Genomic DNA, 26,021 nt, shown 5'->3' on the forward strand with positions numbered 1-26,021 from the left:
TGTACTCTTGGTACAAAGTCCATGGAAGACAACCACACCCCTGGGGAGGGTGGACAGGCGGCATCCCCTTGCCTAACTGGGCTGCTGCCCACCTGGCTGATAGGGCCTGTGGGAGGGCCCGCGAGGGCCCGCCCCCTTCCACCCTCATAAAAGCACCCCCAGGGCCTGGCCTGGGTCAGTGTCAAGGCCACAGCAGCATAATGGCGGACCGCTCCCTGGACCTGGCGGCTCTGATCCTCCTCGGGACGGCCGTGTGTGGTGAGTGGACCTGGGCCTGCGGTGACCGCTGGGGGCCACCAGCCTGCAAGGTGGTCAGCCAGGGGGCCTGCTCTGTCAAACAGGACTGTCCTCCAGCCCCCCTAAGTGGGCAGGGAGGGGGCAGGTTTCATGTGAACGGAAGGCTCTGAAAACCAAGGAATTCTCAAAATTTTGGTGGTTTATTTTTCTTGGGGAGGGAGGGGGCCAGGCTGTGCAGCTTGTGGGATCTTAGTTCACCCACCAGGGATTGAACCCGTGCACTCGGCAGTGAAAGCAACGAGTCCTAACCACTGGACCACCAGGGGGAATTCTCAAAACTTTGAACCTAGCTTTCCACACACTGGAAAACCGGCAGCTCGAGGGGCAAATGGCTGGCAGGGGTGTTGGGTTTGGACAGTCTGGCTTTCCTTATTTTTAAATTGAAGCCTCAGGCCCAATGTGTAGGTATGGAGTTTGCCCCAGACTCGGTCACTCCCTATCATCTGTCTTCTCGGGTATTCCTCCCTGGGCCCCCCGGAGTTTGCAACTCTGTGGGGAGGATTGTAAGGATGGATTTCCTGGTCTGAGGGGTGCTGGGGCCGCCTCGGGGTAGAGAGGGAGTCCTAGCGGGGAGGGCTGCAGTCACCCCGAAGTCCTCACGCTGACCTGCCTACCTCCAGCGGCTCAGCCCCGCGGCAGGATCCTGGGCGGCCGAGAGGCCATGTCCCACTCGCGGCCTTACATGGCATCCGTGCAGGTGAACGGCAAGCACGTGTGCGGAGGCTTCCTGGTGGCCGAGCAGTGGGTGATGAGCGCAGCGCACTGCCTGGAGGATGTGTGAGTGGCCTGGGGCAAAGAGCGGGACGGGGTGGGGTGAGGTGCGGCGGGAACGTGGCTCTGATGTGGGTCCACCCACCCCCTACCAGGGCCGACGGGAAGGTGCAGGTGCTCCTGGGCGCGCACTCCCTGTCACAGCCGGAGCCCTCCAAGCGCCTGTACGACGTACTACGCGCAGTGCCCCACCCGGACAGCCGGACGGACACCATCGACCACGACCTCCTCCTGCTGCAGGTCTGCTGAGTCTAGCCCCAGTCCCCCCTGCTGCCCCGGGGCCCCCGCCCCCGCTCCCGCCCCGACCCTAACATCCCCTTCCGCCCCAACCCCCAGCTCTCTGAGAAGGCCGTGCTGGGCCCCGCCGTGCAGCCCCTGCCCTGGCAGCGCGAGGACCGCGACGTGGCGGCCGGCACGCTCTGCGACGTGGCCGGCTGGGGCGTGGTCACTCACGCTGGCCGGCGGCCCGACCGCCTGCAGCACCTACTCCTGCCGGTGCTCGACCGCGCCACCTGCAACCTGCGCAAGTACCATGACGGCACCATCACCAAGAGCATGATGTGCGCGGAGAGCAGCCACCGGGACAGCTGCAAGGTGCAAGGGCGGGGCTGGGCCAGTAGAGCGGTGGGGTCCGCGGCCTCTGGAGGGCGGGGCAGAGGGGGCGGAGCCAACAGAAGGGGCGGGGCGCGCGGGAATACAGGAGGCGAGGCTAATGGAAAGGGCGGGCCGTGCGGGGGAGCTCGCAGAGTGCCCACCCCAGGAGAGTGGGCGTGGCCTGAGGCAGGTGTGGGGGCTGAGATGGGTCAATGACACAGACTTGGTAGGCGTGGCTGGCCTGAGGTCTAAGCAGGGTTGGGAGGAGAGGTGGGATCTGGAAGAGGGTGCGGACGAGTTGGGGCCCGAGCTTGGAGAGGGCCAGGAGTGGGGCAGGGTCGGAGGAGTGGGCTGCTCCACTTTTGTGGGACGGAATGCGGAGTGGAGCCTGGAGAGGGGTGGAGCCGAAAGCCGGCGGAGGTGGGACCTTGGTGGGCGGGGCCTGAGATTGACGAGCGAGGGAACTGTTGGGACCGGCGGGCTGAGGGGAATTGCAGCAGGCGCCGGTGGAGCCGGACAGGACGCCTGCGGCGGCCCTGCACCAGACCTCATGACATCGCTCCCTGCAGGGTGACTCTGGAGGCCCGCTGGTGTGCGGCGGCGCGGCCGAGGGCGTGGTCACCTCGGGTTCACGTGTTTGCGGCAACCGCAAGAAGCCCGGCATCTACACGCGCTTGGCGAGCTACGTGGCCTGGATCGACGGAGTGATGGCTGAGGACTCAGCTGTCTGAGGAGGACCTGAGGGGCGGCGGTCACGGGGGCCCGAGCAATAAAGTCATCCACTCCTGCACCCGGTCCGCCTTTACAGATTGCACGCTGCGTGAGGGAGCGGGTGGAGGCGAGCCAAACTGAGGGGGGCGGCAGCGTCCTGGTAATCCGGTGCCAGGAGGTGACCCAAAGGCTGAGAGACGGCGTGCCTGGCGTAGGGATCTTCGGGGACAAAAGTCCGGAGACCCCACGCCCTTCAAGCCGGGCTGGAGCTGCCAGGAGTCGCTTCACGTCTCGGCCACGTGGTGGCGCCCTTACCCTCCACAGGGCCTGCGTTCATAGGCCATCCCCAGGTGCTGCGCGGTTCACTGAGCAAAGCTGACTGGTGTCCCAGAGCAGCTCCACTGATTGGAGGCCCAGGGGACTCACTGTCCTCCTGGGTCTGTTTACCCTTTTGGGAAGTGACAGGGCAGAACCCAGGTCCTGAGGCCCTGTGCCCTCTCTCCCACTTGGACGAGGGGCCACTGAAGCCCAGCACCTACTAGGCCCCAGGTGTTAAGCCTGGTCCACAAAGGGGGTCTCTGACCTCTCTTTGGTCGAGGAGACTGAGGGTCTGAGAGGTGGTCGTGTGCCCCACCAGGGACTGGAATTGGAACCTATGGCCAGTTTTTGTTTTACTGCTATGGAGCGTTCATTCATATGGAACCACTTGTTGAGTGCCTACTGTGTAGCCACAGCTGAGACCCAGCCCTGCTCATAGGAACCGGCTCAAATATTCCATTGCACAGGATGGAACTCATAAGTCATCCTGAAGACGGGCCTGGGGTTCTCAGCGTACTCGCTGTTCATCTGAAATTCAGACTTAGCTGTCGTCCCACATTTTACCTGGCACCACTAGTGGGGACTACAGACCAGACTAGGCTGTCCGTGTTGGTGAGCAGGGGGCCCCGAGGTCAGAGCAGGACCAGGTGGAGTGGGTGGGGCAGGCAGAGGGGGAGGGATCTGTGGGTCTCCAGGCAGGAGACACAGGCTCCATGCTTTCTACCCCATGGGGGGTTTCTGCAGTCACATGAAAACTCAGAAGTCCCTGTGACACAGCCGTCTGAGAGCCCTGTGACCCTGCAGGGCCTCTTCTAGCAATTTCCCCACAGATGCTGGTGGGAGGGGGAGGGGACAACCCTGAGCAACAGGGGAGGGGGAGCGTGCAGGGAGGGTGGGCCACGTGGCCGTGCCCCCCCCCACTGCAGACGGGAACCCACTTGCCATGGGGAGTCAAGGGCAGCTTCCCGCTTCTATTTCCGGAGGATGGTGGCCTCGGCCTCCTCACCTGCAGCTGGGACCCGTGGACCTGGCTCTGAGGAGGCTGAGGGCACAGTGAACACGCAGCCCGACGGACTGACCTGCCTCTTCCTGTCTCAGTAACACCTGCCCTTGTTGACTCCAGAGGGGGAGACCCGTGTGGACACATGGTGGGGGCAGGACAGGGGGCAAGGGAACATCCCCACCTACAAATCCCCTCCCAACCTGAAGGAACATTCCAGCAGGGCCCTCAGCAGGTGGCCCCCCCCATGGCCCCCAGATGAGCCCGACGCTTCTGGACAGCCGGGCCCGCTTATGCCCACTGGGCTTGTCACAGCAGTTCACGGAGCGTTCCGGTTATCCGCTGCTGTGTAACAAACTGCCCCAAACTCGGCGACGCTGAGCCATCCCCGTTCGCCATTCACCGCGCTCAGCTTGTGTGGGTCGGGGTCACAAGGATGTGGGGGGGAGGGGCGTGTGTCCCTGTCCCACCACCTAGATGACCAGAGGCCTGGAAGCTCCAGGATGATGGCCCAGGAGCCAGGCGGGTTCCCACCAGCCTCAGGGTCACCCGAGGCCACTTCCCCTGCACAGGACAGGCGGGAACAGGTGCAAGCCCCAGACCTAAGGGGAGGAGATGCGGACCTGCCCCCCAGGGAGCATCCGAAAATGGTGGCCGGGGTGTAAATGCCCACAATTTAACCTTAACCAATGAAACATGAGTGCAAGAAACAGGTTCATTTTTCTAAGACAAATAACTGGTTTAAAGACTTCAAATGACTTGAGAAACACAAGTTGCTTAAAAAAACACGGTCTGGGCTTCCCTGGTGGCGCAGTGGTTTGAAAGTCCACCTGCCGATGCAGGGGACTCGGGTTCGTGCCCCGGTCCGGGAAGATCCCACATGCCACGGAGCGGCTGGGCCCATGAGCCGTGGCCGCTGAGCCTGCGCGTCCGGAGCCTGTGCTCCACAACGGGAGAGGCCACAACAGTGAGAGGCCCTCATACCACCAAAAAAAAAAAAAAACAAAAAAAAAACCAAACATGGTCAAATGGGGTAAAAGGCTGAGAAAAAATATGTAGGAATGTGGACCACATGCCCCTCGACCAGGGAGGCCGCCCTGGGTCCCCTTTCCCCAAGGGGACAGAAGGCGGTGGCAGCAGCACGGGAGGTGAGTCCGAGGCAGGGTGTCTCCACCCCTCCTGGCATGGCCAGCAGCTCCAGGTCCCCACAAGTCCCCACAGAAGCACCTCTCGGACGGCAGGATCTAGATGCCAAGTGCTGCTGGTCGGCAGGGAAACGGCCCCTGGCCCAGGTAATGGGGCCCCTGGAGCGCTGCCAGCCCCTGAAAGCCCGACAGACACCGCTGCCACGTGTTGACCTCCGCGGGGTGCCCGGCCGGCCTGCCCTCCCTTGCGCCTCCAGAAGGAAAACAAGAGAAGCAATCATCACTTAACAGGCAGGCGCTGTGCGGGGGCCTGCAGGGAGCCAGGCATAATGGGTGGAAGCAGCTGGTGGTGAAGCAGGACCCCTGGGGACCGCGGAGCTCAGGAAGCCCGGGGGAGGGGGAGGGATGCAGAGGGAAAGCAGAGACAGAGACACTCATGTGCACAGGAACCCGGCAGTGGGGAGCAGCCCCCACCCACGTCCAGCCCACCACTCCCCCCGTGCAGAGACCCCTGTGCCTGGCAGACACTAGGTGCTCAATAAATGCTGACAGAGCAGGAGAGCAGCACACACGGGCAGAACCACATGCCTGTGGAGGGGGAGGGAGGCTCCGGGGGCGACGGGGCTGCCGGCTGGCACCCAGGACACTGGCCACCCAGTGGGGACGTTTACTGGGCCGTCCCAGGTCAGAGACGGCGGTCGCGAGGGCTCAGCAGTGACAGGTACAGGTGAGGAACCCGAAGCAGACGCCCGGGCTGGTGTCACTGACAGTGGCCACTGGACACCCAGCAGGTTCATGTGGGATGTTCTGAAGGACAGACGCCTGAGCTGTCCTGGACCCTCTGAGCTGGGACCTGGGAAGTCCAGGGCGGTCGCTGCGCTCTGGGGTCCCAGGGGTCGGGAACACAGCCGTGGCTCTACCCAGGGCAGTGAGATCCTCAGGGCAGGCCCAGGCCTGTCTCAGTCACCACCTGTTATGGTGGCCATGCGGCCAGGCCCTCCACCCGGATCCGCCAGTAGGCTCCAAGGAAGAAAAAGCAGGGCCCGCTGGGCCGAGGGTGCCAGCTTGAGGCTTCAGGCCATGTCCTCACTTGCCCTGCCGGTTACAGAGGTGCTGGTGCAGCTGATAAGGGCCCAAAAGCATAGTTCAAGGGTGGCATTGTCTCACGCACCCAGTGAAGGTCTGGAGTGCGTGGCTGCTCTGTGACCAGCAAGGGGACAGCGTGCCTTTCCTTTAAACCCATCAGGAATCCACTGACATTTTGCACAGCAAAGGAAACCATAAACAAAACGAAAACAACCTACGGAATAGGAGAAAATATTTGCAAACGATGCGACCAACAAGGGCTTAATTGCCAAAATACACAGCTCATACAACTCAATATTAAAAAACCAAACAACCCAATCAAAAAAATGGGCAGAAGATCTAAATAGACATTTTTCCAGAACAGACATACAGATGACCAACAGGCACATGAAAAGATGCACAACATCGCTAATTATTAGAGAGCTGCAAATTAAAACTACAACAAGGTATCACCTCACACCAGTCAGAATGGCCATCATGAAAAAGTCTACAAATGACAAGTGCTGGAGAAGGTGTGGAGAAAACGGAACCCTTCTACACTGTTGGTGGGAATGTAAATTGGTGCAGCCACTGTGGAAAACAGTATGGAGGTTCCTCAAAAAACTAAAAATAGAACTGCCATATGATCCATTCCTGGGCAAATGTCCAGACAAAACTATAATTCAAAAAGACACATGCACCCCAATGTTCACAGCAGCACTATTCACAATAACCAAGACATGGAAACAATCTAAATGTCCATCGACAGATGAATGGATAAAGAAGATGTGGTATATATATATATGTATATACACACACACACACACACACAACAGAATATTACTCAACCACAAAAAGAATGAAATAATGACATTTGCAGCAACATGGATAGATCCAGAGATTATCATACTAAGTGAAGGCAGACAAAAACAAATATCATACAATATCATTTACATGTGAAATCTAAAATATGACACAAATGAACTTATTTACGAAACAGAAACAGACTCAGACATAGAACACAAACTCATGGGTACCAAAGGAGAGAGGGATAAATTAGGAGTGTGGGATTAGAAGATACACACTGCTACATATAAAACAGATAAATGACAAGGTCCTATGGTATAGCACAGAGAACTATATTCAATATCCTGTCATAAACCATAATGGAAAAGAGTAGGAAAAAGAACGTGTGTGTGTACATATATGTATATATATAAATTTATATACTGTGTTATATACCAGAAACTAACAAACTTGTAAATCAACTACAATGAAATTTTTAGAAAAATTATCCAACTAATAATTAAAGACCATATTCACCAGACAAGAAAAAAAAAAAAGAAAAAGAATCCACTTACAGGGGCCTGGGCGCAGTCAGGGGTAGCTGAGGGGCATCCGCCACCAGAGCCCCCCACACAGGCAGTTCTTGATCCAGCGCTGCTCCCACTGTTTGACGGCCGTGGTCTTGTTGGGTGACTTGAGCATGGTGACACAGCCACACCTGCGGGTGGGGTCAGGAGGGTGGGGCACTAGGCAAGGTCGGGTGGTGGCCACAGGGCCTTTGCACATGCTGTTCCACCCCAGGAATGCTGTTCCCTGCAGCCCCCACTCCCCCCACACTGATCTAATTCCTTCACATCCTTCCGTCCCAGTTCAGATACCACCCCCTCACCTCCCTCAGTGGACAGAGGAAGGGTTGTGGGTCCAAGTCCTGGCTCAGCCCGTCCCTAGTGGTGTGACCCTGGGGTCGTCTGGCAGCACTCGGGGCCACGTTTGCAAAGCGCAGCACTGCTGCAGTCACTCCTTCATGTCTGCACTTGTCAGGTCACTGGGAGCCCCTCAAGGGCAGGCTCGGGTCAGCCGCTCACCGCTGGGCCACCCCAGCCCTTTATGAAGACCACCTGGGGCACCCGCTCAGCAGCCCCACAAGGGAGGCACTCTGGGACCCCCGTTCCCAGGCGGGAAACCACCTGTGGCAGAGAGGGCCCGGTGTCTGCTGCAGCGCTCACCTGGTGCAGGCCTTGCAGGCCTCCGTGGGGTAGGCGCCCAGGTGCAGCCTCCGCAGGTGGTCCATCTTGGGCTGGCCCGGCGCCCTGACGGAGAGGGGCATGGGAAGGGCTCGGGGGTGTGTGCGCGCGCACGCATGCAGCGCGCGCGTGCACGCACAGGTCCATCTCCTAAAGGCAAAGCGTGCGTGACACACACTCGCTGGGGAACCGGGAGAGTCCACAAGAGGGGCTTCTATACACCCTCTGCCCACAGACCCCCGGCCCGGGGTCGGGGTGGCGGCCCAGAACCGCCGCTGGCGCCCAGAGCCCCTCAGAGAGGACCTGGGGCTGGGGCGGGTCGGCCTGTTATGCTCGTATCACATTTGAAAACTTCTGAGAGTGTGAAACCCCTTGTACGACCAGCCACCTCTCCTTGTAAAGTTTTTTCTGAAACCCAAGCACAAACCACAGCGTGTGATTCATCAGGCTATTCCTCCCACGGCGAGACATGCAAGAAAATGTGGAAGGTGGAGAAGCAAGGCCCAGAGCGCTTCCCGGGGAGGCGGGGACGCGAACCTCCACTTGGGGATTCATCGCTCGAGCACCATTTCAGGCAGGCGGCCTGGCCAGCTGCCTCCGGACTGCATCTCTGAGGTTGTTTCCTCGTCTGTTAAATAGGGACAAACCCCCACCCCAGGGCACTGCTGGGCAGTCATGAACTCACTCAGCAGGGTTGGGCTGTCCAGACCCCACACATTCCAAAGAATGGCTCCTGAAGTCACCTCTAAGCCCTGGGAGGTCTGCCTGAGAGGGTTCTGATTCCCTGGGGCCTTGGGCCCCACCAGGCAGTCCAGGATGCAGTGCGATTTACGGTGGGGGACTGGGGCGTCAGCTTGAGCTCTGAAAGGGCTGGAGCCCAAGTAACCAAGGTCAGCCACGTGGGGCCCTCCAGGCAGGCGGTGACAGACCAGAGGGAGGATGATGTCACCCAGACAAACGAGGGCACAGATCAGCACAGGCCGAGGCGACTGGATGGAGGCAAGTGACCAGGAGGGGAGAGAGGGTGGAGGTGGGGGAGTCTGGGGAGCAGCACTGAGGTCAGGCTGGAGGGAAGCAGCGGGCACAGCATGTGCAACGGCCCCGAGGCAGAGATGGGCACACACCTGATGAGGCCGTCCAGCTGCAAGCTGGTGGCACTGCCGGGCAGAGCGGGAGGCTTGCCGAAGTGCAGACGCAGGGGCTGCTTGGGCTGCAGGCGGCTGACGAGGCCATCGCTGACGGGCAGCCAGTCCAGGCTGGGGATGAGCAGCTGGCTGGGCAGCAGGCAGCACTCGTCAACGAGCGCCTCATCCGGCTCGCTCGTGGGGCCCTCATCGCGGCCTGCGGGGACGGGACCACGGGGATATCTTGCTCAGCAGCCTTGCCCAGAGCGCTGCCCACCCAGGAGGCATCATGGCCTCCTCAGAGCTCACAGAGCACCAGGCACAGGCCCCAGCCCTGCCCCCACTTCCTGAGTGGCCCTGGGAAGCTCCTTCCTCTTCTCGGGCCTCAGTCCTCTCCTCTGTAAAATGGGGACCCACTTATTCATTTAAAAAATATGCAGCGAACACTGGGTGCCCTTCCTGGCATCACGGATGTGACAACGATAGAGCCTGGCCACAGAAACACATGACCTGGTGACACAAGACAAACAGGTGCCTAAGAGCGGCTGATGTTTAACGAGCACACACACCGTGCCTGGACCTGTGTTGGGTGCTGGGGGAACAGTGGGGGCCACGACAGAGCCAGTTTGACCTGTGGGAGCTTATATTCTGGTGGAGGGACTCAGCAAGGGCTTGTATTTTGGTGGCGGAATGACAGTAGAGAGCTGGGCGTCTTACAGCAGATCCAGAGCTTGGTAAGCAGGCGGAAGAGCAGGGACATGCTGTCCTGGGTGTCGGAGGTGGCCGTGTACACAGGCAGGCAGCTGGGTTTCAGCAGGCCCCAGATGCGGATGACGACCATCAGCTCCCGCAGCATGCCCAGTGACGTGCCATCCCGCAGGAAGCTGTGGCCGGGCCGCAGCGGGGAGCCCTATGGGGAGAAGGGTTCAGGTTGCTTACTTCAGCGTGTGCAGCATCCTAGGACCTCAGCAGGTCCTGGGGGGAGGGGTCTTCCGGGAGGGGCAGGGTCAGGGAGGTGGGGCTTCAGGGGACAAGGCCAGGGCTGGGGCTCCTGGGGGGGTGGGGCTTCCAAGCAGGAGTGCAGGCGCACCTGGTTGGGCAGACTAGCCAGCAGGTAGAGCACGAAGTCGCCCACCCACTGCAGGAGCTGCTGTAGCGCCTGAAGCGTGTTCATGTCCAGGACGAACTCCTCCGTCTTGAGGTTGATCATGACCTTGTCAATGTCTGGGAGGGGACAGGCAGTCAGGGGCGGCCAGAACCTCACATGTGTGCCCATCAGCACGCATGGTGAGCTGGACCCGCCCCCATAGGCCGACACCTACGTCGTGAACAAGCAAATGAGGGATGGGCCTGGCTGAGCCTGGGACCCTGAAGGGCGGGGTTGGAGGGAGGGGCTCTGGGTGTCCACCGCTGGCCTTCAGATCGCTCTGCCCGCCCCTCGGACCCCCTGTGCCAGGCACCCTGCAGCTCCCGCCAGCCTCCAGGCCTCCACACAGGCAGTGCCCCTGGGGACGCCATCCCCAGGCTGGGTCATCTTCGTTCCCGTTAACGCCCACTGCGTGTCCCCAACACCCCATACGTGCGCGATGGCTGAGGGGTCCTTAGCAGCCAGGGCAGCCCGCAGGACAGGGCAGGACCCACCGACGTCCGTGATCTTGGCGCAGACCTCCGTCAGCCGGTCACCGGGACTCTTGTCGGGCGTGTTGAGCACGTGCGGGCGCAGCAGCGACTTGAGCGTGGAGCTGGCGGCGATGAGGAAGAGCTTGGCGTGGTACTCGCACACGCGGGTCACTGCGCAGGGAGACAGCTTGCAGAGCGAGGCCTTCATGGCCAGGATCCGGGTAGAGAGGACCTGGGGGGTGGAGGATGTGAGTGGGCGGGGCATGCGCCTGAGGGGCCGGGGAGAGCGAGGCGCTGGGCCAGCTGGGCAAGCCGCTAACCCTCTCTGGGCCTTGCCCTCCTCATGCCGGAACCAGGTAAGAGAACCTTCCTCACAGGACGGCAGGGTCTCAACCTGCGGGCGTGTGTACCCCAGGGGCCGGAGGGACACACCTGGGACACCTCACGACTGGGGGCGCTCCTGGCATGAAGTGGGTGGGGCCACAGATGCAGCTCTACCCCACCCAGTTCCTGAAACCTGTCGTCTCCCAGGATGACTGGAGGACTTAAAGCGTAAAGATGCTTGCATACAGGGAATCCCCTGGTGGTCCGGTGGTTAGGACTCTGCACTCTCCCTGTGGAGGGCCCAGGTTCCATCCCTGGCGGGGGAACTAAGATCCCCCAAGGCATGAGGGGTGCGGCCAAAAAAAAAAAAAAAAAGCTTGCACACAGCTCTGCCCCATAACAAGAGATCTGATCACTCCTGGCGTCCCTGGCTCTGAACCCAGCTCCGTCCTGCACTGTTCCCTGGGTCGGGCCCAGCACTCGCACATCTCAGCAGGCTGCTAATGGGAATGGGATCTCTACTTCCTGTTTTCTCCTTGACGGCTGGCACAGAGGACAACTTCAGATTCTTAGCAGCGCTGACCTCTACAGCTGCCCCACTGAACTCGGGGGGCTCTGGGTTTTACAGGCGCGCCACCATGGCGTCCAAATGATCCCTTCTCTCTGGCTCGCCCGTCTGTAAAACTCCCGTTTAGTGCTCTGATCGCAAAAGAAAAGGCCTCCAAAGCCACCCAGAGGCAGGTGGCGTCAGGCCCACAGCCACGCACTCCTGGGTTGAGGCGGCAGCGAGAGGTGGGCCGTCTGGCCCGCGGGTCACCCTGACGGAGGGACTGGGCACCAGCCAAGGGGGGCGGGCACCTGCTGCAGCTCGGCCTTCTGGCGCGTGTACTCCTCATGCAGCTTCTCCACCAGGCTCTGCACCATGCTGGGCTGCACGTGCAGCAGGATGTCCCACCAGTCGTAGCCGGTCACCATGCAGTACTCCAGCAGGAAGAGCAGGTGCCGCAGGGCCAGCCCCGCGTCCAGCGAGTGGCCCATGGAGGGCGAGATGCGCAACATGCTCAGCTGTGGAGGAGGGCGGGATGTGAGGGGGCTGGGCCCGAGGGGCAGCTGGGGGGCAGGGAGCGCACGGCTGGCGTGGGGCCCAGGCCTGCCCGCTGTCCTGTCACATGGGAGGGCTGCAGAGCCACAGCCCAGCCACGTGGCGTGAATGGGGGCCACAAGCCCCAAGTTTCCATAGCCGTGGCGATTCCCACATAGGGCCTGAAGGGCCTCCTAGCCGGCAGGGCGCCTGTCGGGTGACGGGGCCTGCAGGTCCACTTGGGGGCCGTGGAGTCCCTGGGAACACAGACCTCGTGCTCCCGAGAAGCCCAACCCACCACCCGGAGACACCGAGGATGGGGCCGGAGCAGAAGTCACAGGGTGCCCGACAGCAACTCGCAGGAGCCCACTGCGTGGGGCGGGGGGCGGGGGGCACGCGCACGTGGGTTTGAGCGTGTAAATGTGTGCACGTGTGCAAACGTGCCAGTAGGACAAATGTGAGGTGTGAGCATACACGGGTGTGAATGAGCGTGCAAACACGAGCGGGTGTGAGCGAAAGCGTGAGTGTGCGAGTGGCTGTGAGGCTGCCCGCCCTCCTGCCAGGCCACAGACAGGTTCCCCTGGGAACCAGGAGGCCAACTCGCAGAGCACCTGCTGCACACTGGGGACCTAGGACTCCTTGACGTCAGGAGCAGCACCCTAGGGGCCCCCACTTCCTGAGTGCGGCCCCCCGCCACAGACAGCAGCACGGGCACCCCGCCTCACCCTCGGTCCCCCCGGGACAGCACTGACCCTGCCGTGGTTGTCGATGCCCACGAGGGCCAGGGAAGTCCAGGAGAGCTGCATGGCCTTGAAGTGGACAGCGGGGCCCGTGGTCCGAGGGCGCTTGAGAGCCGGCTCATCCACGGAGCGGGGGGCTGCGGAGCTATAGAAGATGGCCATCGTCTGCAGCGAGAGCCGGTGCACGATGTGGACGCTGCCGTCATGGAAGGCCAGGGCCAGCCCTGGGGGCATGTGTAGGGTCAGGCGGCCGAACCCAGCTCTGGACAACGGGAAGGGGCCGCCACCACACCCAGCAGAGGCTGTGCTAAGGAGCGGCGTGAGCCCCGAGCCACCGGGGTGCACCCCCCACAGTGGGGTCCAGTCCTGGCTAACCGGCCCCCGAATCGGTGGAGCAGACTGCACCCTGTCTGGGCACCTCTGCCCCGCTCCCCTGCGGCCAGCACTAAGTTTGGCCAACGTGAGGCAACAGGTGACTTCCAGGGGGACAAGTGGGAGGGGCAGGCGGAGAGGACAGTGGATGGGAAGGGCCTGGGCCTCATGTACACCAAGGTCCTCGGGGCGGAACGGAGGCCACTGAGCTCAAGGGCTCGTAGAACCCAAAGCCCGTAATCCACAGCAGGGGGCTGGGGGCTGCCCTGGACCGGCACCAACACGGCCAGCCTGACTCACCCAGGGTCACAGACGCCAGGGCCCAAACCCAGAATCGCCACGTGAGCTACTACAACGGGGGTGGGGGTGGGGGTGGGCATGGGAGGGAAGCTTATCTGGAAAGTTTTCCCCAAGTTCCCAGCCTCTCCCTTGTGGACTGCTAACAGCCCTCTACATAGTAAAGAGCACAGCTGGACGGTGGCCTCACAGCCCTGTGAGCCCATCAGATCCTGAAAGCAGCACCCTCGTCCCCAATGGGACTGACGTGAGGCCGGGGGCCAGGCTCCCAGGACCCTGTGATGGAAGCCCAAGCTCAGGGCCCACCCCCTTCCCCCGGGGGCTCTGAGACACCATACCGAGGCCGGGGTAGAACTGGGTGTCGCTGGCCACCTTCAGGTCAGTGTTGGTGAGTGAGATGGGGAGCTTGGGCAGCGCCACGGCGGACACGCGGTCCAGGTCGTTGGTGGCTGACAGGATCCGCCATTTGAGAATCGTGGGCTGTTTGTCACCAACTAAAAGGGGGTGGGGGGGACAGAGAGCAACAAAATGAAGACAAGACGGGGGGGTGGTAGGGTGAACTGAGAGATTGAGATTGACATATATACACTAATATGTATTAAATAGATAATGAGAACCTGCTGTATAAAAAAATAAATACAAGGGCTTCCCTAGTGGCGCAGTGGTTGAGAGTCCGCCTGCCGATGGAGGAGACGCGGGTTCGTGCCCTGGTCCGGGAAGATCCCACATGCCGCGGAGCGGCTGGGCCCGTGAGCCATGGCTGCTGGGCCTGCGCGTCCGGAGCCTGTGCTCCGCAACGGGAGAGGCCACAACAGTGAGAGGCCCGCGTACCGCAAAAAAAAAAAAAAAATGAAGACACGACAAGGGTGGACCTGACCCAGCACCCTGCCCCTCCTGGAGACCCAGCGAGTTCACATGACTGGGGGTGGTGGGGAGAGGCGGAGGACCCCAAAGGATCCGGTCCTGGGCCTTCACAGGAACAGGAGGAGGCACCCGCCTGGGCCGCAAGGCTGTCAGCTGGCGGGGGCGGCTCCACCTTGTCCCCTCAAAGGAGCCAACGTGCTGAGAAGGGGAACCCACCCCCGACCCTGCCACCACACAAACCCCAAAATTCCCCAGTGACTTGGCCGGCTTGCGTGGGGTTCTGTCCCTGTGTTCTGAGAGGTCCTGGGTGGGACCCCAGCTCTTCCCATGAGCTGGACCGACAGGTGGCCAAGACGGGCTCCCCTCTGCGCCCACACCCTTGGTGTGATGATGAAGTCCCCCCAGCAAGGGGTGGGGTAGTTCCCGTCAATCTGGGCTTGGCCCCCGGCGCTGCGGGCATGATGTAAGCAGAGGCTCAGTGGCGCCCATGCACCTGGACTCCAAGGTGACACTGAGGTGAGCCCGGGCGCCCAGGCAGCAGCCAGCACCCCAGCTGCCCTGGGGTGATGGCAGACACAGGGAACCAGGACGGAGCAGCGGAGGCGGCCTGGCCCAGCACCCTCCGGGCTGTGGTTCTAAGCCAGAGTTTGGGGCTGGTGTGTGACACGGCAAAGCTGGCTGTGACAGCACGCCTCTACCCATCTGCCCTGAGAGCTCTTCCCTGGACGGCCCAGCACAAAGGGGCTCTTGGCAAACGTCATCCCACAGGGAGACCAAGGCCCAGAGAGGGACGATGCTGAGCACAGCTGTAACGGTGACAGCTACGGCGATGCCCAGGGAGGGAGGGCGAGCAGGCCAGGCACCCACACCCAGCCTGGCGGCCCCCGGCCATTCCTAGCTTACAGAGGGGAGCGGCCGCTGTCAGAGGCTGAGCTGCTTGCCCGAGTCCACCTGGACCCACGTGTCCACCCAAGTTAGGCCAACCCCTGGAGCACGGGCTGGACGGTGGCTGGCAGAGCGGGGGCCTGAAGGGGAGGATGGGCTGGCGGGGGGCGCTTCGGGTAAAGGCAGGGAGGTAGCAGAAGAGGAGGCAGATCCAGGAGCCCGCAGGCCGTTCGAAGCTCGTGCGAGGGGCAGGGTCGGGGGAGGAGGTGCGGGTGAGCTCAGCACAGAGCCTGCCGGCACTCGGACACCTGCATCAGGACAAGGCTCTACCCGCTGACGGGGGTGACAACCCTTTCACGTGAGATGTGGTCCCGCTTGTGACAAGGTCCCAGGGTGTGCGTGGGGGCCATGACCTGCCTGACGGCCGCGCCCACAGCTACTAGGACAGAGGAGGGACGAGGGAAGGGCTGGGACCCCTTGTGGCTATGCCGCCTCGTGGGGTCACTCAGGAAAGGCAGCATAACCTTCTTCACATTTAGTTCCTCCGAGGCCACATCGAGCAGCTTAGGCAACCACCTTGCGGGCAGACGGAGCCTCAAGGGGCCTCTTGACTTGGCCCCTCGGCCACTCAAGGGCCAATAGCGCTGCCATCAGCGGGAACATGCCCCGTGTGGCCGCAGGTTCACCCCCAGCTTCCAGGGAAGTAGCTTTTCCGGCTTCCCAGCCACACAGGTGTCAGGAGGGGGGCCAGTCCCGGCGGGGAACTCGGGGCTCCGCTTGGGTGTGGGGACAGAGAGGGAGGGAAGGGAGCGGCGGGCACGTTCTTGGCAAACTCAGGTCACCCCCGTGCCTCGCTCTACCCAAGGGCTCCCAGAGGACCCCAGGTTCCCGGGAGGCTGCGTGTCCCTGGCCGACTGGAGCGGGACTCACCGGCGGGCGAGAGCTGCTGGAAGATGTTGTTCACAGGGAGCCCCTCCTTGCGCAGGGACCAGCACTCCACCACGCTGCTGGTCTGGCTGGACGCGCACAGCAGCACCTGGTGGGGGTGGGCGGCTCGGTGAGGGGCCTGGACCAGCCCCTCGGCCTCTCCGGGCTTCCGGCTGCTCCACGGGGCTCACATCGGCACCCGCCTCACAGCCGCTGCGGATTCCGACCCAGGTACACCCAGCCAGCACCGCACCTGCCCCCCATGACCCCGCCTCCCCTGGGGAAGGCAGTCACTCAAGGCACCCAGAGCAGGAAGCGAGGGGGCCGTGGAAACGTACTGGGACTTCATGAAGCTGGAGGCTGATCAGTGCAAGGTTATGAGGGGACCCCGGTGCAGCTGGCTGAACCTCGCCCCCAGAAATGTCCCTGTCCTGGTCCCAGGACCTGTGGATGTGTCACCTCATGGGGCAGAGGGGACTTCGCAGGTGAGATTAAGTTAAGGCCCCTGAGACGGGGATAACCCTGGATTCCCTGGGGGGTCCAGTGTCATCACAAGGTCCTTATAAGAGGGAGGCGGGAGGGTCAGAGGCAGAGAGAGACGGGAGAGGCTGCGCTGCTGGCTGTGAGGATGCAGGAGGGGCCGCGAGCCAGGGATGCGGCGCCTCTAGAAGCTGGGAAAGGCGGGAACCGATGCTGCCCTGGAGCCTCCGGAAGGACCGGCCCTGCCCACGCCTGGGTTTAGCCCCGAGCGGTCCTACCACGGGGTGGCCGGGTGGGCACACCTGCTCTGACATGTCTCGGGCCAGGAACTTGAGGTGGGTGATGGCGGGGAGCCGGTCCCGGCGGTTGAGGTCGGTGGTGCAGCGCATGAAGAGCGAGGGCAGGATCTCGGTGTCGATGCGGCACTTCTCGTTGACGACGCTCACGCACACCTTGTAGAACTGCACTGGGGATGCGCTGCTGCCATCTGCCGTGGCCACCACGATGTTGCCGCCACCCGTGAAGGCGATGTCGGCCAGGGCCACGCGGCCACGCAGCCGGCACAGGCTCTCCGTCGAGGTCAGCACTTGCCCACTGGGCTTGAGCAGGGACACGGTGACCAGGCCGCTGACCGTCACCGCAATCCAGCCCTCCATGGGCTTGCCCCCAAACAGCGTGAGCGACGGCGAGAACTTGACTCGGGAGAACTTCTCGCCGAAGCTGGAGGCGCCTGACTGTGGGGGAGGGGGAGGGGTCAGCTCGGGGCATCCCCGGCCCCGGCCACGCGCTTGGCCTTCAGGGGTCTGCCTCTGTGACCCCAGGACGCCCTTCTGGGAGTCGCACGCTTGGGAACATGGAGGAATCACGTGGCAGAAGGCACAAGAGCATGAACTTGAGTTCAGGTCCTGCCTCAGCCACTCAAGCACTGTGTGATGTGGGCCTCTCTGACCCTCAGTATCCCCATCTGTACGTCCGAGGGCTGTGGTGAGGCTGACACGCTAGACACACATGGGACAGGACCCACCATGCTTTCCTCACAGGGTCAGACACTCAGTACTTTCAGCTTTGTGAGCCAAGTGGTCTGCTGTAACCACTCAGCTCTTTCCCTGCGTCTGCAGCAAAGAGAAGCAGCTGCCAGTGAGACTGCTTACAAAGTGGGCGAGCGAGCAGGCTGCCGTTTACAGACCCCGGAGGTAAGGCATTCCGGCTGTGCTGCAAAGTACAGCTGCCACTGCTATTTTACCTTTCCAAACCAGGTTTAAGTTACAATTAACGTACAGCAAAATTCACCTCCTCTCGGCTTTCGGTTCAAGTTGACAACCACCCCATTGTGGGAACCGCTCCGATCCTGGGCAGGAACGTTTCCACTCCCCTCGGAAGGGCCCTCGGGCCCCCAGCCAACCCCTGCCCCGGCCCTGGTTTCTGTCCCCGGCTGTGCCTCTCCCAGCGTTCCACCTCAGGTGGACCCAGGAGCAGCCTGCGCACCGGGTTCCTTTCAATCCGTGCAACACGTCTGTCACTGAAACAGCACGAGCTGGAGACTAAGCAGGGCTCTCTGGGCAGTGGGAGAGCATGTGCCCTCTCTGTCTGGGGAGCAGACCCACAGGGCCAAGCGTCCAGGGAAGGCAGGGCTGACCACGGCCCCAACAGAGTTTTCCAGACGTGGAGGTGCCGGCAGTGTTGTAAAGAAAGAAGCAAAAGCCCCCAGATGACCCCCAAGGAGAGACGCTGGCAGTTTGAAAAAGGAACGTCCCGGGCTTCCCTGGTGGCGCAGTGGTTGAGAGTCCGCCTGCCGATGCAGGGGATGCGGGTTTGTGCCCCAGCCCGGGAGGATCCCACATGCTGTGGAGCGGCTGGGCCCGTGAGCCATGGCCGCTGAGCCTGCGTGTCCGGAGCCTGTGCTCGGCAACGGGAGAGGCCACAACAGTGAGAGGCCCGCGTACCACAAAAAAAAAAAAAAAAAAGAAACGTCCCACAGAGAAAAAGGTCCAGAAGATTAGGCAGCAAGCCCTGCAGTTAGAATTCCTACCAAGGGGAGAAGGGATAGACGCCTGACCTCAGCATCATGGGCAAGAGCCGTGTGCATGTCCAAGCGTTTTAAACGAGCACATATGTCTTTTATAATTTAGAGACAAAGGGATCTGGTGGTAAGAAGAACAGTAGCCCTGACGCTCGCAACAGTGTGGACGGACCTTGAGAACACGACGCTAATGAGAGAAGCCAGACACAGAAGGACACACAGTGTGTGATTCCATTGATGGGAAACATCCAAAACAGGCAAGTCCACAGGGACAGACAGTGGGTTCATGGTTGCCAGGGGCTGGGGTGGGGAAGGGGAGGGAGGCTAATGGGGACAGACTTCCTTTGAGTTGAAAAGAATGGTCTGCGGCTTCCCTGGTGGCGCAGTGGTTAAGAATCCGCCTGCCAATGCAGGGGACACGGGTTTGAGCCCTGGTCTGGGAAGATCCCACATGCCGCGGAGCAACTAAGCCCATGTGCCACCACAACTACTGAGCCCGTGTGCCACAACTACTGAAACCTGCGCGCCTAGAGCCCGCGCTCTGCAACAAGAGAAGCCGCCGCAATGAGAAGCCCGCGCACCGCAACGAAGAGTAGCCCCCGCTCGCCACAACTAGAGAAAAGCCCACGCACAGCAATGAAGACCCAACACAGCCATAAATAAATAAATAAAGGAAATAAAGAAAGAAGATATTAAAAAAAAAAAAAAAAAGGATGGTCTGAAATCGACTGTGGTGATGGTTGTACTAGTCTGTGAAGATACCAAATAAACCTCCAATCTGTATACTTCAGGTGAGTGAACCATACTCAGCAACTTGTATCTCAGTAGAGCTATTACATAAAAAAAGAGAACAGACAAAGGGAAGGCAGCACACACCCCCTGCCCCAGCTCCCCGCGGCCTGGAGCCAGCGCTGCGTGCGCTGCTGCCAGATGCTGACAGTAACTGTCCCCAGGCCCTGCACCGGGCACAGGGAGCAGACATGGGGAAGGGATGGGAGAAAAGTCACTTCCCACAGCACCAACCCAGGAGGGGCTCCTGGCTCTGGGGAGCAGCCGGCAGAGCAAGCCACGTGCGCCCCGGCGGCCCCACCGAGCCCTCTCAAGCCTTCTCGCGCTAAACCCTCACCACGGCCAGCGGCAGCCCCACTTGATGGTGAGGAGAGCGACGGGTGAGGCGTGGCATCACGATCTGAGTTCAGCACCCTGGACCCAGGCGGCTCTCTCGAGGGGACGCTGGGCTGAACTGTGGGGTACAGGCAGGAATTCTGGGATCTCACCATGTCAGTCACACGGGGGCTGCTGGCCACATGGGTGCTGACCCTGCATGGCAGGTGTGAGCCGGGCTCAGGTGAGGAGGACCAAAAGGGTGCTGGTGACACAAGAGGAGCTGCACACCCAGGCGGGACACCCACCTTTTCCACGTGCAGGGCCAGCTTCACACCATTGTGCAGCCACGACAAGGCCACGATGGGGTCCCCCTCCACCAGCCTGCCCACGGGGCTCTCCCAGCTGTTGGCCAGGTGGTCGGCCATGCTCCAGCACTTGATTTGCCCATCGGCATCAGCTGACAGCAGCCTCGAGCCTGTGTGGGGCGGGGCACAAACCCGCGTCACAAGCGCCCCCCCACTGTCCATCAGGGGCCGGGGTGGGAGAGGCCGGCCTGGGGGCAGTAGAGCAGGGAGGGGCACAGGCGAGTCCGGAAAGGACTCTGGACAGCAGCAGTGGGCAGAACAGGGCCCGCCAACACACAGGTCAAGGGTTAGAGTCCCAGCTCTGGACACCTGGGCCAGGACCAGGAAAAGAAAGAGCAGGTGGCCCTGGGATTCAGGGTCAAGGGGAGCTGCCCTCACCTGACTGGTCCCACTCAAGGCAGGTGATGGCTTCGCTGTGCTCCGAGCAGATGGAGTGCACGTCCCAGGGGTGCTCGGTGTCCAAGATGTGGATCATGCGGGTCAGGTCTATGAAGGACGGTGTGGTCAACACGGCAACAACAGCCAGGTGCCCGACGACCCCGGGGGCATCGGGGAGGAAGAAGCAAAGCCCCGGCCATGGGGACTCAGGAGCCGCTGCTGACAAGCCGGCGGCCCGAGTAGAGATGGAGCAGCCCGTGACCCTGCCTCCAGTGGGGCAAAGGAGACGTAGAAAACGGCACCGGAAAAAAACGAACCCCAAATGCTAACGGTGGGCGTCTCTCCGTGGAAACTAACAGCTGGTTCTTTCCCTCACCCTAAGTTTCTGTTTTTCTAATTCCCTCTCCCGAGTGCACGTCACTCAGTGGCAGAGACAACACAGGCCCGGCTAGCACAGTGCACCTCAAAGTCAGGTGGTGACATGTTTGGTCTGGAAAACTCAGGCAGGATCCTCAGCAAGCTGCACGGGGCCACCCACCCCTGGCCCCTGCCATCCCACCGGTGATCCCAGTGCCCCCAGCTCCAGGCCCTCTGCGCCCCTCACCACCCCTCATCACCCCTCATCTTGGAGGAGGAGACCCTGTGGGAGCCGGGGGGGGTGGGGGGCAAGGGGGCGGCTGGCGCACCCTGGTCGTCACTCCGCAGGTCCGTGGTGAAGGCGATGAGGTTACGGCAGGACCAGGTGCAGGCCAGGGGCACCGACGGGCAGTGGGTGCTCTTGGGCCATTTCTCCCACTCGCAGATGTAAGCCAGGTCCATTGTGCCCACCTGCCAAGGTCACACACGGAGGACAGTCACCAGCTCCTGCAGCAGGGAGGACTGGTTTGTCATCGATGTTCACGCAGCACCTGCAGGACCCCAAGGGCAGTGCTGGACACTGGGTTACCGCGGCGGACAAAGTGGACTCAACCCCTGCCCCGCATGTGGCGGGGGAGCTGCATTTTACTCATACATGGCCAGGGAGGTCTCCCCGGTGGAGGTGTGAGGGATCGAGGCACACAGCCTGAAGGAAGAGCATTCCAGGTGGAGGAAACAGCCAGTGCAAAGGACCAGAGACTGGACTGAGCCTGGGCGCTCAAAGAGTGGCACGGGGCCCTGCGGGGCAGGAAAAGGGTGAGTGAGGGGGCGGGGCAAAGTAAGGGTGGGGAGAGGACATGACAGGTCGTGCAGGGCCTGGGGGGTTTCACCCTGAGGGAGGTGGCAGCCCCAGGAGGGCTGAGGCCTGTTTATGTTTCACAGGCCACTCTGGCTGTCTGGAGGGCGAGGCTGAGGGACAGGGTGGGGGTGACTGCACTGGTCCAGGTGAACAAAGCTGGGGACAGTGCAAGCTGTGAGGAGCGGTAGGGTAGGACCCGGGTCTATCCTTAAGGAGGAGTCCACGGACACCCAAGAGCACCGGTGGGGCTGCCTTTGACAGAGGCAGGGAGGGGGCCGGGCAGCAGCTTGGTGCCGGGCTTCCACAGGTAACTAACAACGTGAACGGTGAACGTTTCCTCAGCGCGCTCCACGCGCCGGGCATCCATTAAGGTTATTTCTTTTCACCTTTACCAAAGCGCAGTGAGACTGGGAGTACGATCGGCCCCGTCTTCCTCAATCCCGACCCCCAGGCCCCAGGCTTCTTCAAGCCATGCCCGGGAACACCGAGGCCCCGCCCACAAGCCCCTTCAACAGTCTTTAAGCTCTGCCCCCAAAGCTCTCCGGCCCCGCCTCCTACAGTATTTGCTTTCCGCACCCCACTCCCAATTTGCCCCTTGTGTCCCCAGGCCCGGCCCAAACTCTGTTTTCATCTCAGGGTCTCCCAAACAACCCCAAGGCCCCGCCTCCATACACCTGGCCCTCCAGGTCGCGCCCCCAAGCCCCCCACCAACGCATCTCAGACCCTCCCCGGGGAGGTATAACCTTAGGCCCCGCCCCCGATCGTTCCAGGCCCCGCCCCGATTTCCCCCTGCTCCGGTGCCCCGACCCCCGGGGCGCCTCAGGTCCCCCCAAGTTTCCGCCACGACCCCCAGACCCCGCCCAGCGCACTCAGGCCGCGTACCCAGCACCCTTTGCTCTCCAGGCCCGCCCTCTGACCCCACAGGCCCCGCCCCGGCGCCGCTAGTTACCGCCTTCCCCGGCTGGCGCTCCCCGCTGCCGCGGCGCCGTCCGGAGGCCGGCCGACCGCCCGAGCCCCCAGCCCTGCACTCACCGGGCCGGCCTGTGAGCCCAGCCGAGCGGGTGGCCGCAGCCTGCACTTGCCCTAATGCCCCGGCTCTGCCGCCGCCATCTTCCCAGGAGCAAAGATACCCCGCGCAGCGCAGCCGCTTCCCGGAGACTTCTGGGACGGCAGCGGCTCCGGCTCCGCCCCTCTTCCGGTACAATTTGCATGCGACATGGATTCCCAGCAGCCACCTGGGTCATATTTGGTGGAACAAAAACCACTTTCTGAATTTCAGTGAATGACCCCATTTGGTTAAGGTATTGTTGCACAAATATCATAAAGGAAGGGACGAATGGCTGAATCGGTTTTTAATGGAGTTCGCCCTTAGTGTAAAAGAATATATTCTATGCCCTCTAAATAGCTCTGGGGTAAAGCTTTAGATTGTGCTCGCTTCGGCAGCACATATACTAAAATTGGAACGATACAGAGAAGATTAGCATGGCCCCTGCGCAAGGATGACACGCAAATTCGTGAAGCGTTCCATATTTTTGCCCTTTTTCTTCTGGTATCCGCGGTGTTATAATTGGGCTTTATAGAAGAGGTGACTTAACGCATCGAGGGTCCCTCTGGATTCAACCCCCATCTGCAATTCCTTTTCCAAAAGTTGGTTCTATTGCTGTTGGACTCTCCCCATTTTGAAAGGTCTTTTCCAGAAAGACCTCCTAGGGTTGCAGGGAAGGGTGAACCGGGTGACAGGCACCGCCTGGGCAAAGGTCGGGGGGCCGGGCTGTCTGGGGGCCCGGCTGGAGTAGCGGGGTGGGGGAAAAAACCCACGCACCAACCAGGGGCCAGGACAGGACGGAGTTCGCGTTAACAGTTCTGGAGGCAGGCTGTGAACTCCCCCAGAGACCCGACACCCGCGCCCGGAGCCCCAGCCCGTCCTCTGGGCGCCGGAAATTCGGTCCCCTTCACAGGTGGGAGTCTCCAAGCGGGTTACTCAAGTATCTCCTTGTGTCCTCCGTACGAGCCCTTGGGATTTCCGTTATTTAGCATCTATGTGTAGAACTTTTAAAATGCCTCTTAAAATGGAAGACAGCACACCCAGCGCCCAGATGTTGGTTTTTAAAACGGTGCCCCAGGGAAAGGAACCAGGCTCCTTGGAGAAAGGGCCGGTTCTAGGACGAAGCAAGAATATGCAGAGGAGCCCTGTGCGTCTTGTAGCGGCAGAAAGTAAGGCGGGTGCTCAAATAAATAAAACCCCGCAACTATGGGAGTGCCTCAGTGACACACAGGAGCCACTGACAGGGCTCCCAGCAGCCGAATCTGGAACAACCTGAGGAATAAAATTAAGGAATATTGGATTATAACCCAAACTATAAAGTAAATGCCCAGGCGTCCGTACTGATATAAATGGTTAAATAAACAAATACACAGAGGTATAGAGACAAATCTCCCCTGTAGAATTTCCAGTAATCAACATAGATACTCCGCCTTCAGGGAGGTGGAGGAGATCAGGGGTGAGGTCAGTACTGAGGAGCCCTGTGGGCAGCAGGGACCCCTGATGTGGCCGGTTGAGAAGGGAACTTCCCTCAGCGCGATCACAAGAGAAGAGCAGATAATCCAGGCTGGGGGATCCTGCAGGATGCACAGCCGTTTCCAGACACACACAGAAGGAAGACACGAGAAGGAGGCCACGTGAAGATGGAGACAGAGGCTGGAGGGATGCAGCCACAAGCCAGGGGGAGGCCACGTGAAGATGGAGACAGAGGCTGGAGGGATGCAGCCACAAGCCAGGGGAGGCCGGAGCCCCTAGAAGCTGGAAGAGGCAGGGAGGACACTCCCCTGGAGCCTCTAGAGGGAGTATGGCCTTGCCACACCTTGATCTTGCATTTCTGGCCTCCAGAACCAGGCGACAATAAACTCCTGTGGTTTTAAGCTGCAGTGTGGTGTATTTTGTTCAGCCACCCAGGAAGCTCACACAAGTGACTTTTTTTTTTTTTTTGGCCATACCACGGGGCACGTAGGATCTTATTTCCCCAACCAGGGATCGAACCCGCAGCCCTGCAGTGGAAGTGCAGAGTCTTAACCACTGGACCACCGCCAGGGAAGTCCCACAAGTGACCTTTTTGGAGGTCACACAGCTGGAAGGTGGCAGAGCTGGGGCTTGGGCCTGGGCACCTGGGAGGGGACCAGCCAGGGCAGCAGAGCCAAGGGCCAGGCCACTCCTAGGAGAGTCTCCCCACACACCTGCCTCCACGGGGGGTGTCACTCAGAACCAAGCTTCATCCCCTGAGGCCTGCATCCCTCAATGACCAGGACACAGGGCATCGTGAGTGCCTGTCGTGCCCCCAGCCCTGCCCCAAAGGAAAACCCCACAGCAGCAGACCAGAGCACCAGAAATTTATTGAACGCTCCACTTTTCCCAAAGCACAACTAGCCACACACACGGGGGTGCAGGGCAGGGGTGCAGTCTCCAGCCCTGCTTCCTGTGCCAGGCCAGGGTGACCAGCATGAGAACACCCCAGAGCCAGGCTGGGGGCAGGAGCAAGGGGACATGGAGCGGAACAGGACAGTCTGAGGGTGGAGGCTTCTGGCTGGAAGTCCCAGATCCTCAGTATGAAGGGAGGGGAGCGTGTAGAGCAGACGGGGCCCTAACAGCCACCAAAGGGGAGTGGGGAGGGCAACACACATTCCAAAAAGAGGGTGACACCAGCTTTTAAGACGCAGCTTCCATCCTGGGCTGCGGGGCACACACATGCACACGCACGCGCACACACACACACACACACACACAAAACAATGCTCCCAGGGCGAGGGGCAGGGCCCCAGAGACCCTCCACCCAAGCGAAAAGCTGGGAGAGGGTCAAGCAGGGACTGGAATGAAGCCCCCCAGTTTATCACTTGGGGCAAGTTTTTGGTTTTTCTTCTCAAAAGGGAAATTTAAAAATCTACAACAAATCACGCCAAATTCATTAAAAATGATAAAAACCCAGCCTCTCCCTCCTCGCTTAAGCTTCACACGGGGCCAAAAACACTGACCCAGGAAGGGACAGGGAAGTGACCAGGCCGGGTGTCTCCTCCCGAGTCTAGGCCCCGGGGCAGGAGTAGGGTGGATTGTGCTCCTGCGGGGCAGCCCAGCCGCCAGCTTTAACCCGGAAAGCTGGGCAGGGAAGGGGTGCGGTGCGGGAGCCACCCCAAGGGGAAGAGCACGTTTCCAAGGGAAAATTCTAAAAATAATAAAGATATTTTCGTGATGTTACGGGAGGTGTTGGCACTGGGGAGGCGGGGCCGGGGGCAGGGCCGCCA

At 61.0% G+C, this 26,021-nt stretch overlaps 2 protein-coding genes across 2 annotated transcripts; one reads left to right on the plus strand and one right to left on the minus strand.

The window, feature by feature from the left end:
- Positions 1-200: 200 nt before the first annotated feature.
- CFD (complement factor D) lies at positions 201-2,445 on the plus strand (the record flags this gene model as incomplete). Its single annotated transcript, XM_079702592.1, has 5 exons — positions 201-258; positions 918-1,074; positions 1,164-1,308; positions 1,405-1,662; positions 2,232-2,445. The coding sequence occupies 5 exons, from the start codon at positions 201-203 to the stop codon at positions 2,391-2,393; spliced, it is 780 nt and encodes a 259-aa protein (XP_079558718.1). The 3' UTR covers positions 2,394-2,445.
- Positions 2,446-7,229: 4,784 nt separating this feature from the next.
- Positions 7,230-21,337, minus strand: MED16 (mediator complex subunit 16). The gene is made up of 14 exons (XM_079703469.1): positions 21,202-21,337; positions 20,516-20,623; positions 20,078-20,247; positions 16,948-17,379; positions 16,169-16,274; positions 13,828-13,983; positions 12,833-13,044; positions 11,858-12,064; positions 10,697-10,907; positions 10,146-10,279; positions 9,773-9,965; positions 9,056-9,272; positions 7,914-7,997; positions 7,230-7,405 (listed from the first exon to the last, which is right to left on the minus strand). The coding sequence occupies exons 1-14, from the start codon at positions 21,332-21,334 to the stop codon at positions 7,279-7,281; spliced, it is 2,490 nt and encodes an 829-aa protein (XP_079559595.1). The 5' UTR covers positions 21,335-21,337; the 3' UTR covers positions 7,230-7,278.
- Positions 21,338-26,021: the final 4,684 nt, after the last annotated feature.

Source organism: Hyperoodon ampullatus (genome assembly GCF_949752795.1).
Source record: "Hyperoodon ampullatus genome assembly, chromosome: 4".
NCBI classification, from domain to species: domain Eukaryota; kingdom Metazoa; phylum Chordata; class Mammalia; order Artiodactyla; family Ziphiidae; genus Hyperoodon; species Hyperoodon ampullatus.